Below are 14,261 nucleotides of genomic sequence, written 5' to 3'. Positions count from 1 at the left end.
GGAGCTTTCTGAGAGAAACCCATCTTTGCTGTTGCTTAGCTAAAGAGTATTTAAAGTAGCTTTAAGTATAGTCATATGCTTCCTTACTAGTATGCCTGTAGCAAAATACCTTATCTTTACAGCATATAATTGTGAAAGCAAACTCAGCATACTGCTTTGGACTTTATGTCCTGTCTCCCTCTGTATCATTAGTAGATCTTCCTTCTTATTTCGCTTGTTGTATTTTAAAAATCTATAATTAACAGTATGTGAAAACAAGACAGAGCAAATAATATGGAAAATTGCATGTACATTTCCTTGGCTATTAAAATGAAGGCCATCTTTAACCTATTTAAATTATATAGGCATATGATTCCCACTTACATTGATAGAGATTTTATAACAAAATTACACACAGCTTGTATGATATTCCATTAATATGGAATTATTACAAGAAAACTCCATAGTTATTTGTTGGATTTTTTGTTTCCTACAGCCAGCTATCATTCACAGCTTCCCAGAGCCAGCTTTCCAGTCAGAGTCAAGTTTATTTTATATGGCTTAGATTTTGAAGTCTACATTAATGAGGGTTATAAGGATAACCTCAATGTTCAAAGCCAAAGACTTCATAACCACATTTTTTTTTCCTTTTCTCTGATGATGAGCAAATGCTAAATGAAGGTGAATTTTATAAAGGCTCTTCATAACTTTGAGGTTTTGGTAAGGCGAAAAAGAAACCAAAGAGACTGTCAGGGGAAGATTTTTGCCTGCTTCTGGGTTCCTGGCCTTTACTGGCACTATGTTAGAAAACAAGAAGCAATCACACACCTCGAATGCTGTTCAGAAGTTGAAGTCTGGCAGAATTAATGTATTTCCTTGTGGTTGGAAGTTTGCTTCATACTCTTTGCTGCATGCTTCTAAAAAAGTGGCATGGGCAAATCTAGATCTACTATAGTAAATCCCATAATTTACATGGCAAAGATCTGGAGACAGGAATCTTGTGGAGATCCATGCCACAAGAAGCAGCACAAGGAAATACCTAAACAGTGCTGCAGTCCTTTAAGCAAGTGCAGGAGGCTGCTGAAAATTAGTACTTAAATTTAAGTTGTAGTACTTTCTGGTAGCAGGGATCAACTTAAGATCATGCAGGTAGAAGAATGGCTACAGTTGATCCAGCTCTACCCTGTGATACAAGTTCTCCTACAGCCCCTTAAGGAATCACATTCTTAGTTCTTAGAAGTGCTCTCAGCATGGGGGTGGAGCAGTCACTAGAGTTTTCTGGTAGCTTTCTGAAGAAAGAAAATTAATTTCTTGATGTCATCCATTGGCACTTTCCACTTGCAATACATTACATGGTTACAGAGCGAGGGAAATGAGGCCAGGGAGAGGGATGAAAGAGGACTAGGGATGCTGGTTTTAGAAGGTTTCGAAGAGTCCTGACTCCCTCTACCTACATGCTCAAGGAACCGCATGTTTGCCACTGACATCCTCAAGTTTCTACATTTCTGGCACTGATCCCAACTATTCCTTCAGGAAATCTTTTCCCAATGTCTGAATTAGTACAATCTTTACTTTTTTAAAAAATAATTTAGAATTTCATGTGTAGAAACAGAATATACTGTGTGATTTAGAGGCTCACCTTTTTATTAAGAATTATTCCTAACTGTAGCCTATCTCTTGCACAGCAATCTTATACTTGAGTCTGTGTGCTCTGTGAGGCACTCCTGGGTTTGTGACTGAGACGTGCCGGGGCAGAGTCTCAGCCAGGTGTGTGACAGGAAGGAAGCTTTACCTTTTGGGAGCCACTTTCCAGAACAAGAGGGGAGGACAGGAGACATTGGATTGTCTGGGAGCTGAGGTGTACAGTTGCAATCCCATGCATCAGCTGAGCTGTGATAAATGACCTTGTGCATTTAACCTGTTACAAAGACAGGTACAGATTGTAAGCTTGAAGATTTTCCATTTTCCATGTCTCAGCTGACATGAAGCAGCTCACAGAGCTGCGGTACCCCAGCTTCTCATCCTGGTAGACTTCTCATGCTACCAGGGACAAGCCAATGTTTGTTATTCTTAAAATCACCTTTCACTGCTTAAAATCATGAGGTCAGCTGAAAAATCATGCAGTTCCTTAAAGCACACACCCCCTGGGCCATGAGGCCTCTGAATTTTCCTCTTGTCTTTGAATGACTTTTTAAAGTTTTCTGTGAAATTTCAAGGACTGGAAAACAATTTGTTTCTATGTTTTAAAAGACAAGGTGATATTTTGCATAAAAAAAGGACTGCAAGAGCTTTGATGTTAGGGAAAAAAATTCTTATTTTATGAGACCTACCCACTCGATAGATTATGTTTATAATACTGTGCTGTGGAGAAACAAAATCATAGAATTTCAATAGAACTTTTATTTCTCATCACAACATGTAACTTCAAGACATTGTTTAAAAAATGCACTCTATAAAAAGATGAGAATTAGCACAACAATTTTTTGCTCATCTCTAACCTAACTTTTGTAAAGTGATGGGATTCTACCTATAGGAGCTTGGCAGTATTACCTATGCTTGTTGACAAATAAGTAGTAGTAATATTGGAACATATTATATTTTGTTTCTAATACCAGCTCTGAGAAGCCCCAGAACTGCAGTTAATGTTACTCTTAAACATATAATTTGTATTAATATATGGGGGTGCAGTTATTTATAATGAGATGTCTGCATAGTTGCTGTAAATGTTGAGTATATTATTCAACCAGTGAAATGTCTCAAGTGTACAAAACACAGGAAAGTCTTATTGAATCTATTATTCTAATTGCTTCATTTAGGAGAAGCGATTTGTGAACTGGCTAGCATGCCTTCAAGGGATATTATTCTGTCAGCCCTTCAAGTACTTTGAGTGTGATAGATGTAAGGCTTTTTTGGGTTGATACTTCTGTTTGTGGGCTGCAAACAGCTTGAAGGAAGTAATCTTTTTTTTTTCCTCACAGCAAACTTGTCCAAATCAGTTCAGTCCTGTCTCCTCAAACTGTGTAAGATTGAAGTGCAAAACTGATATTTTACCAGTTTTGGAAATGTATATAACTGGAAAGGAGACAAAATAGCATATTCTTACCTTGGTAATATTATATGAAATTATTTTCATATTGCATCATGCACATGTATCTGAAAAAACACTCAGACAATATGTTAGAGATTCCAGGTGTTATGCAAGTTTTTGTCAACAGCATTTAGATATTCTTACTTACTGTTTGTACATATTGTGTACTGAATGAGACACATATGGAGAAGTACCATTCCATAGTTTGTACACATACAAGCCAATGTTAAGGTTGCTTGCACACCCATGAACTTGGAATTTCCTGTATTTTTTGTATCTTTGGCCTTCTGATCTTAACTGTATATTAAACTCTTATGTATCATTTAGCAACTCAAATATTAGCTTTTACATTATTATTCTTTATATGAATATTTAACATTAGAGAATTAGAGGTTCCAGTTCTTCTCTGCGTGGATTCTAATTAGTTTTCATTGAAGTTTGAGACTTGGAGCTTCAAGACAGTCAAATCGAGCAGCTTGTGAGCAATAGCCATAGCAACATTATCTGTGATTAAAAAGAAGGCTCTTATCTTGGGATAGAAGGGATGAGTCACTGAGATAATATGCTGGTTTCAAGGAGTTGTGGGATCAGCCTGCTCCAACAACTCTGAGGCATTTTCAAATACATTAAATGCTGCGGCTGCTGCTCTAGCAGTAGGATGCATTTTGCCGTAGAATGTTTATGTTCACTTATTATTTTGGCACACTCCCTGAGGAGTGCAAGCAGGAACAGGAATGTTCATTATGAACCATTTATATTTCAGTCAAAGCTTCCAGAAATTTCCTGAGATGGAGAAAAAGTACTTTTTCTTAGTTCAAGAGCTTTTTTTATGAGTGATCATTCAGGATCTCACAGGGCTATTATGGAGAGGGAAGATGCCCTTCTCAAAAAAAGGCTTCCAAAATGTTCCTGAAAATTCTTAGTGATGAGATCACTAGATTTCACTCCCTTTACCTCACTTTTAGCTTGCTTTCTGTTTTTGAGTTATAAGAAGAGTAGGACGTGGGTCAAATGTAATGGCTTTAACAGTCCACCCATATGCAATTTGCTATTAGCCTAATTTCTTGAAAGCAAGCATATTATTATGCTGTTCTTATGCTTGCAATGGCAAATAAAATAATAGCATGAGATTAATGATAATTAAAAATTAGAACAATAAATGTTCAAACTGCTTCTTCAATGTTTTGGAATCTTCAGACATTCATTGACTGAGCAATGCAAAATGCTTCAGTGTGTTTAAAAGTACTATCTTTCTATATGGCTTAATTGTTGACATGTTTAAAAAACATTTGTCTTTTGATTTTGTGATTTTTTTTATCCTGCATTTATAGCTTTAAATATATATTTTTTTTTAAGGAGTAGAGAAACAATATTTATCAGTCTTCTAAATTTATATGAGACCATAGGTTCTCCATAAATCTATTGTTCTATTCCATTTAGTTGTATAAGGTAGTGTAGCTGTTTAAAAATCGAGAAATTGCTCATTTTGAAAAGAGAATGATGATGCAAGTTTTCATACCTTAATATGGCCTCAGCTGCAGAGAGACAAAAGATAAGATAGAGAGTGACAGCTTTAATTCATTGGTCACAGTATGCTTTATATGTTTAAGCCCATCTGGCCACTTGTGTGGAACTTGACTTGACTGTCTCCATAAAATCTGAAGCAACCCATCTTAGCCTTGCACAAATAGTCATGAAATCCATAAACCCAGCAGACACAAAGTGTGTATTAGTAAGAAAAGAATGAGGCTGCCTGGTGAACTTTCAGACTAGGCAGTGCACTTAGAATCACCGAAGATAAAGGGACTTGAAATAAGAAATAAAATTTCCAATAAGGTAGCAGTCAAAGGTGGGGGTGATCACTTGGCAAAATAGGTATTTGACTTCAATGTTGCAAAATCTGGAATCTGGAATTCTTCACTGAAAGAAGCTGCAATTAATTTAACCATTTCCCATTCAAAAAGGTATCTTTTTCCAAAGGAATTTTGTTATTTGTATCATTTGTTGTGACTTCTCTTGTGTGTATTGCAGTTTCTTATATTTTACTTAGGCATATTTTGAAATAATGCAAAATGCCATCATTAAAAAAACACTGCTTAGTTCATAGGGAAAAGGTATTGGTTTTAAGTAAATAGGTTTTCACTTCTTATACAGTTCATATTAACAGAATTAATAGGAGCACCTTTCTCCTTAAAACACTGATCTCTCATTCTGAATTTGATGTCACTGCCAATAGTAAAAAGCAACTAACTGCTGGATTTACACAGGATTAAAAATGGGTATTTCAAAGACTAAGCTGTGGAATGTGCAAAGCAGTATCTGCTCTGAGTAAAGGTTTTGAATTCTTGCCCTCACCCTGTGCAGTAATGAAATTTCCAGTAAGCACTCACTGGAGGGGTAAAGCATCAGGAAGGCAGTATTTTGTCTTTGAGTTGCTTCACTTCAGTTAGGAAGCATTGGTCAGTAACTGAATCTTCTTAATGGCTGTTCCTAGAAGGTTCCCACAAAAGTTCAGCAGAAAAGACTAATTCTTACAAGTGCTGTCTCTACTAAAACAAAGTAAAATAATAGTGTATGGAAAAATACATGTTCTTGATTTTGATGTGAGATATTTAAGGATGAACTGTTTTTGAAAATTACTGTTTGTTCAGAACTAATGAGACCGCTTGGATATTTTTATCAATTCATAACTCATTTTTTAGTTATCCTTTAGGTTTTTCATCCATGTCTGTGGGGCAGGATTAGTTATTTTGTGCTTTTGCTTCTTAATGTCCTTCTAAGTGTTCAGTCTTTTTTTCAACAAGTCAAAAGTGAGAAATTGAGTGAGTGCAAAGAGTACATTAGACTGTGTAATACAAGATTTAAGTCATCTGTCAGAAACTGCTAGATTAAACTGTATCACTCAATACCAACCTCATGAGAATGTAGTTTGAATTTGTAATTCAAGTTCTGAGAGTAGGTGTTTGGGGAGCTGACTTCTACCCATTCACAGAGCTCCAAGAACATTGCTACTCATGTTTCATACTTGAGCTTTCTTTTACTTGGTGTGTTCTTTGCTGATTTTCTGAAGAATTTTCTGAAGAATTTTCTGAAGCTGGTGTTGCTTTGCTAAAATTAAAAAAAAGGTAAATAAAAGATAGCAGTCCCCAAGTTTGTAATTTATGAGCCTAACTTTCTATTTGTATGCCTAGTAGCCTGATTTTAGCAGGTAAACAACAATCAGTGATGTTGGAGGTACCTGTCTTGTTTGGAAAACAAACGATTTCTAACTAGACTGTAAAAAGGATTTTGAAGAGCAGTCTGAAGGATTTTGCCTAGGAAAACTGGACTACAGTTGTGTCAGTTCTTTCATGCTGCCTTTTACAGTTGCTTAATTGGCTGTTATGAGTGTCTCTGTTTCAGATTCTCATGGAAACCCTGTGTCTTCAGAAGATCAAGTCAGTTTAGCCCAGCAGATTTCTGATGTAGTAAAGCAACCTGCCTTTATTGCTGGAATTGGTGCAGCCTGTTGGATTATCCTTATGGTCTTCAGCATCTGGTTGTATCGTCACAGGAAGAAGCGAAATGGACTCACTAGTACTTACGCTGGTATCAGAAAAGGTGCCGTATCATATATTTCAGGCCACTGGCTGCCAAATGCCTATTTGCTGGCTATTTGCTTTGTTATCAATCTCTTGTTCTTCTAAGACTGGAATAAGGAACTGCCAGATTACTTCAATACTTTCAGGAAGTGTGGATTGGGAACCAATGCAGAAAGCAGCAATATTTGCATAGCATGTTAAATCCTGCTTTAAAGCATAAGCCTTTAGGAAAATACCTAGACTAGCTTTTCATAAAGATAGTTCTACAAATGAGAAATGTAAAGATGGAGTTAAGGCTCAGAGCTTCCAATATGTCCTTTCTAGCTGACACTGTACCCTCTGAAAAGGAGCCATCATTGTCCTATATGTTCAGTCCTTGCTTGCTGCTGAGAACAGTGGTGTACATTACAGTAATGTGCTCAGTGCCTGTGCTTGGATTTCCTTCTGTTCTGGGGGAATGCGATGAAGTGGCTGTTTGCAAAAGCACAACAGTCAGTCTACTTTCCAAGACTTTTCATAAATGCTGTTGTAAGACCCTTCACTGGGACTGAGTTCTGGGGCTATCAGATCCTGCATCTGCATTTGATTACAATGGCAACAGTGTGGGGCTAACTTAAGGCACTATTCGTTTTCATCTTAGTGATACCTTATGTATCACGTTGCCAGTGGACAAGCAGTGCTTTACAGTATACTCTGTGACAAACAAAACTAGAATCTCTGCCTGGAAGATCTTCTAGCATAAAACCTGGATTCCTCCTGATTCAATAATATTTTGATTAAGAAGAGGCTGAGGGAGCTGGGGTTGTTTAGCCTGGAGAAGAGGAGGCTCAGGGGAGATCTTATCACCCTCTATAACTCCCTGGTTGTAGTCAGGTGGGGGTTGGTCTCTTCTCCCAGGCAACCAGCAGTAGGACAAGAGGGCACAGACTCAAGCTCTGCCAGGGGAGGTTTAGGTTAGATATTAGGAAGATATTTTTTATCTCTTCCTAATAATCAGGCATTGGAATGGGTTGCCCAGGGATGTGGTGGATTCACCAGCCCTGGAGATTTTTAAGATGAGACTAGATGTGACCATGGTCTAGTAATCACAGTAGGGCTGGACTTGATGATCTTGGAGGTCTTTTCCAACCTGGTTGATTCTGTGATTCCATTATTCAAAGTTAAAGCTGAATTCAGTGAGCTACAGTTCATTGCAACTCAAAGCAGTACCTTGTAGGCACTTGCAGAGTGCCATATATTCAATTCAGGAATTAATCAGAAAATGAGAGATCCTGCTTTTGAAGAAATAGAGGGAGAATATTGAATATGTAGCAGTCAAAATATAGGCCTAGGCCTAAAAGGTGGACACATCGTAATGTATTAAATGTGTCATGAGGTTGCATTCTTTAGTCCCTCCAGGAATGAATGTGCAGTGGGCAAGATGGATAAGCAAATAGAACACAAATGTTTTTAAACAGTAGCAGTGTGTTGCTATGTAAAAGAAGCAGTGCTAAAAATAGCATATGAGTGTGTGGAAGCATGGAAACAAGTCTGGAGTGGTGCAGAGTCGAGGTGTGCTATTAAAGTATCAATTCTCACTGTAGACTGCAGGCACAGTGGTTGTAGCAGAGTTGTAACCACAGAAACCTGGAACAAATTCCACCTTTGATTTTGTTCTGCTGGGATTTCTTAGGTAGGACAGACCCCCACACACTGCTGCATTGGCCTGCGCTGTTTTGTTTTACTAATAGCATGCTGCCATACTGCCTTACTACAGTTCTATCAAACTAACATCACCATGCTTTCAGCAGTACCTATGATTAAGCAAAAGGCATACAATTTGTCCTTAAAAATGATTACTTCAGTGGCATCAGCTATTGTTCAAAACAGCTGTGTTTTTCAATATCTCTAAAAATATCTTGTGTGCAATTTGGTAGGGTTTTAAATGAAAATATACAGAAAAGTAGGGTCTGCATCTCTGGTGTCAAGTATTCTTCAAGAAAAAGCAACATTTAGTGAAATATAAATTGCAAAGTAGTTTTCCACTCTGCAGTGCATCAAGTCATCACTGCAAGCCCAGACTTTCTTCAGTCTTGCATTTATTTATTTTTATATTTAGCTTCAGACCTGACATCTGTTAAAGTACTTCACTACTCCCACACATATATATTGTACTAGCAGTCTTACACACTCAGAAGAGTTTATTAATAGAAGCTCTAAAAATTAAGTTGTTCTTTCATGTGGTAGAGATAAAATTTCTTTTAGTTGAACCTCTGCTCATCTGTTTCTCAGTTTCTTAAGATGCTAAACTAGGTTTAGTACTTAGGTCACTGAAGAGCAACAAGACAGTACTTGAAGATTTTTTTTTATGTCTTTGTGATTGCAAATTAATTTTGAGATTAATGATTCTCTTTTGAATAGCTCTGGTTTAAATGCACCTTCTATTTTAATGAAAGCTTGTTACTATGGTTCTATATTTTTGAACATAGCTAAATTAAACTTGACTGTGTGAAAAAGCCTGGCTCAATGAAAATACAATGGAATTCCCAAGATAAAGAGCTGTGCTAAAAATGCAGCTTGAAATGGGAAAATGCACCAAAGTTTTTCTTTCTTTGCTTAGTGTCATATCCCTGGAAATAAACTGGCTTGGAAAAAGCAGGGAGGAATCTACAGCATATCCTAAATTATAACAACAGGACACTCTGCACTGCCCCCAAACACCAGTTATTATAAAAGATAGATGAAGCAGTTGTTCTCTTAGCCAGAACCTTTTCTTTCTGTGCCAAGTTTGCTGATCAAACTCTTTCAAGGCTATTTTAGTGAATATTTTATTGTTTCTCTTACCTTTCTTGTTCATGTTATGGGATCAAAAAGGGCAATATTAGCCTTTTTCTGCCCATCAGTGGTTGGAAAACTATACTGTCTTGTCAACAGGAGGGGGAGTATGTGCTAATAGGAAGAGCAGATGCTGGTGCTCTGTATTTGGATTAGACATCCTATTGATCCAAAGAGGATTTACAGTAGCTGTGAGAGAGAAGATTGTCAAGCGATGTCATTGTTCCATTGTTAACCTTTCCCTCTTAAAGCCAAGGCTTGAAAGGTGGAAAGGTGTTACATCTAGGGAGATCTTTAACTTTTTTGTGTGATTATTTTAGAAAGAAAGATAATAACAGTCTCATCTATGGAAACAAAAATGAATTGCTGCAGTAGATTTTAGTGCCTTTATTACAGTGAGAGTTGGTGTCATTCTTGATTCAAATACAGTAAAACAGCAGTTTTCTTTGTTCCTTTTTATGATTATTACTTCCTTACTGAATACTTAAGTGTGCCTATTAGTTCAGCTTAATGAGCATTTACTTTGTGAACTGCAGATAAGATTCAATAGGACCTTGATAAGGCTTTGTTAAGGAATTTGTCATTCTGCATTCTAGAGTGATTAATAATGTGGGGGGTTTGTTTGTGCTAGGATTTTCAGAAGAAAATTAAAATACCAAACTGAGAGGGACTTGAAAGGCTAAACCACAATCTGGTCCCCTCAGGAGCACAATAGAATATTAAGATTTTTTTAGTACCTGCAGAGATGAGCTTCTTTCTGAACTGAATTTTAATTTTATTTCTGTATCAATGTGACCGAACTACTGGTTAGTTATGTATGTTTGTTTTATGTTCAGCTGTCTGCTAGATTTATACTAATGTGATATGTTTCCCTTTCTCTCTTCAGCCTAATAACCAGTTTGTATTTTGTTTTGATTTTTCAGTCCCGTCTTTTACCTTCACACCAACAGGTATATATTTGCACTTTTCCCCCCGTCCTTGTTACTTTAGCATGTGTTTGTGAAACTATTTCTCTTTTTCTGACATAACCAACCAGCCCAGCTCTTCTGAAGGGTTTTTTAAACAATTTTATTAATGACAGGTATCATAATTTTGTTCTCTAAGTAATGTGTATTTGCTTTGTGGCTTACAGTTTTTGTGTGTACCTTTGTAGCATATCATTTCATGCCAGCATGCCATTTTGTAGCATGATCCCATCAGTTTATACAACCTGGGCTCTCTTCATGCCTATTACAATGGAGTAGTGTGGCCTTCTGCATCTAGCAGTGTGAAAGGTGCTTCTGATGGAGGAGGAATGATTTAGCAGATCCCAGATGCTGACTTGAAAGGGATTCAGTGAGATTTGCTTCTTTTCTTTCCTCTGAATCTGGATTAATTCAGTGACCTAGGAGTTCTCTGCTTTGGAAGATGTAGAAAGTCAGTGTGTTATAGCAGTTAGTTTTCTTTGCTTGCTGCCTTAAACCATATTTGTGCTATGAAATTTTAAAACAATTCCCCTGTTCTGCTTAAACAGAGGTGCATTTCAAATTCAGTGTGGGTTTAAAATCATCTTCCATTTCTTTTTATTTGGAAATGTGCAAAATGTGACATAATCTGAGCCACAGTCCACCAAAGTTCATGAGAGCCTTTCTGTTCTGTAGAGCTGACCTTCAGTGGGCCCCTCAGTCTGACTGCTGAGCAGCTCATCCTTTACAGTAGATACAATTCAGCACATTCAGTACCTGGTATACAGCATTTCTTTCAGCTACAGCCTGGGTGAACAGACAGGTTGGGTTTTCCTCCTTTGTTCTAAATCCTTTCTTCTCATAAGGGGTCTAGGAGACTTGCAGGAAATGTATATCCAGGCAGAGTAAAAACCACCTACCTCCTCTGCAGGCCCAGGTTAGCAGGGCATCTTAGCTCATAATCAGCACTCTACTAATTTGACCTCTGTGCAGCAGCTGAGTTACAGATGAAGCAAACTCATGTCTGTCTGCACTCATCCACATAAACTGGGTTAGATTCTTATCCACGTGCTTTTAAACACACTAGATGGCACCTTATTTCAAAAGTCATCCTGTTATGTTCAGTGGAGCTGCTTACTGTTCAGCATGAGGTGGAGTGGCCCTTAATGTTTCTGATGATCTTTGAGATCCATAGTGGTGACTAAGTCAAACTCTGATTATTTTGCTGTTACTGTAACTGGCTTAACAGAGGGCTTCTATTCAATCTCAATTGTAGCACACTGCTGAAATTCTGCAGAGGTTGGTAGGTTGGCTAACGTGTATTTTCTCATCTGGATGCTTAACATTAAAAGAAAATATCAGGACTCCTTAAGATATGTCAGAGCTGCAAAATAAACAGCCCTGAGATTTTTAAAGGAGGAAATGGAAAAAAAAACATAAAGCATGTAGAACGTTTAAAGGAAAAAAGTCCTTTCTTAAATCCAGAATCTCAGTCATTAGTTCCTTTGACTTTAAATGAAACCAGACCCTCCTCTAAAGCATTACCTACAGTAAAAGACTTACCTGTAGGAATGCATATTACATTTTAATCCTGTTATTGTAGTCACTGCCAACATTTATCTCTCTCTTGCAGACTCCCAGTTTGGAGTTCTTCTAAAGAGCAAAATTTGGCTGCTTGTTTTCAACACATTCCTAGGTGGAACATGTAGAATCCATCAGCATTTGCAGGGAGGCAATCTCCTTAACCCTTTGCCAAATCCAATGCAAACCTGCAGAATTCATAGCACTTGTTTCTTCTTGGATGTTTGCATCCTAAAAACTAACTTTTCAAACATCATGCTTCTCGTGAAGGATATGCAATCCATGCCAACAAATAAGTGCATGTGGACATCCACTTCATTAATGTGGAATGCTTCTGAAATGCGAGCAAAATTCTTGCTTCTAATTTATGAAGTATTCTTTCCACCAGACATTTTGTACCGAGATTTATGCATTTAAGTTTTTGGATTAGAAAGTGTCATTTATAAATCCAGCTGTAAAATGTTATAAAATGCAGAGCTTCTGTGGACTTTTAGAGTGTGCTTGTTCCCTGAGTGTAGTGCAGTAACATTCAGAAACAGCATGTGTCTTTGCAGTAGCTTCAGCTGTAATGAGCCATTGTTTATGTTGGAAGTAAGGTCTGTTATTGAATCATGATACCTCTTTAATCTTGCCAAAATAATAAGGTAGAGCAAAGCTTTAACATCTAGCCATTCATGAAATAAATATGTGACCTAAATTCTTCCACAGAGTAACTCCACTGAAGTCAGCAGAGTTAATGTTAAGGATAAGTTCAACCTGATGTATGGCTTCCTGCTTTCTTAAGTGATACATGTGTGTGCATTTTTCAGAACAGAACTGAAATATAAAACCCTGTTGGAGCTAAGACTAGCAGTTATCAAGCAACACAAATATTATGTTTAAACTTGGATTTGAAGGAATAGCTTGCAGAATGAGACTCAGAATTCATGTATAAACAATGCACAATTATTGTCTTAGCTAAAATGAAACAAAGGCAAATTTAATACTGCTATTTAAGGAGTCTTTTATGATTTTAAAATTATTTCCTTTTTTTTTTAATCTTCACCTATTTCAGTAACGTATCAGAGAGGAGGAGAGGCCGTAAGCAGTGGAGGCAGGTAATTATGTGCTTTATTCTTAAAGGTATAAATTGTGTGCAACTAAATTTAAGGATGCCAGGAAAACAATTGTCCTTTCAAGTGATGGCAGAATAATCACTTGCAAAAATATGTTTTAGTTTATTATATTAATTTATATAGTTCGGCCACATATTTTTCTGTTTAGAAGGAGGCTATATAGTTTGAATTTTTAGGTTGATTTCCAAGAAATGAATTGGAATATTCTTAGCTTTGTTAAGCTGTAAAAAGTGCATCTCAAAAAACGAGCAGCAGAGGGAGCGCTTTAACTTTACAATGGCGACCTGGTTTAAAACCTTATTAAGGGAGTAAAAGTAATTAAGTCGTGGCATTTATGAAGATTAAGAAATATAGCTGGTTCACAAATACTACAAAGAAAGAAAATGTTTATTGGAAAAGATTGCTGAAGACATAAACGGCTTTTAAGTTGACATTTTAAGAAAAAATCTTACTATGAATGAAAAACAGTTAAAGCATCACTTACGAGAGATGTGGCACTAAAGGAGAGAGAAACAGGTAAGTTTTGAATTTACAGCTCCCCACTTCGAGAACCTGACTCAGCCCAGATTGAGGATTTAAGTAAAGCGCGTTCACTGGGTTTGCATTATTGCTTAATAAACAGCAATGGACATTTCCTGTGCAGAAGGTAGAGTTTCTTCAGGAGGTAGAATAATGGTTTTAGCAAAAGGCAGGTCAAAGCAGTGGTGCTTTAGTAGCACACCTTTTTTTCTAGGTCACATTCAGGCATGTCTTTTTATAGGCATCTCAGTTAAAGGTTTGGCATGATGCTGAAAAAGCTCTGAAGTCTCAGAGGCCAACTGGGCAACAAATTCCTATATCAATTCCTGTTTCACAAGTGGCATCTTGTGATTTCAAATTTGCAAGACCATGCAAAAATTTGGTAATTGTGAAGCTTAGGCATAAAATAAAACATTTGCAGTCTACCTGAATGCTGTGCACAGGCAAGGCTACTCAGCTCCTGCTGCAGCCAAACCTGGCATGTTAAGAGCATTTGCAGATATCTCTGTCCAGCACTGTATGCTGCTGTGTTGTCATGGCCGTAAAAGCATGGAGAACCTCTAGAACAGAGAGCATGTGATTTTGGAATGGACAAATCTGTAAACCACCGGGTTGCTGCCTTCACTCCAGGATAGTGAGA

General features: G+C 37.2%; 1 protein-coding gene across 1 annotated transcript in view; it reads left to right on the top strand.

The window, feature by feature from the left end:
- Nucleotides 1-14,261, top strand: part of ROBO1 (roundabout, axon guidance receptor, homolog 1 (Drosophila)) — a gene marked incomplete at both ends in the record, with an annotated part of 62,323 nt that overhangs the window by 19,063 nt on the left and 28,999 nt on the right. The window contains 3 exons of the mRNA XM_009069678.1: nt 6,470-6,667; nt 10,386-10,412; nt 13,042-13,084. Coding sequence (XP_009067926.1) covers nt 6,470-6,667; nt 10,386-10,412; nt 13,042-13,084 — 268 coding nt within the window. The remainder of the gene's footprint in view (nt 1-6,469; nt 6,668-10,385; nt 10,413-13,041; nt 13,085-14,261) is intronic.

The sequence above is a fragment of the Acanthisitta chloris genome, unplaced genomic scaffold, assembly GCF_000695815.1.
Source record: "Acanthisitta chloris isolate BGI_N310 unplaced genomic scaffold, ASM69581v1 scaffold17052, whole genome shotgun sequence".
In the NCBI taxonomy this organism is placed as follows: domain Eukaryota; kingdom Metazoa; phylum Chordata; class Aves; order Passeriformes; family Acanthisittidae; genus Acanthisitta; species Acanthisitta chloris.
Note: the sequence above shows the minus strand (reverse complement) of the source record. Positions and strands in the feature narration are given on the sequence as shown.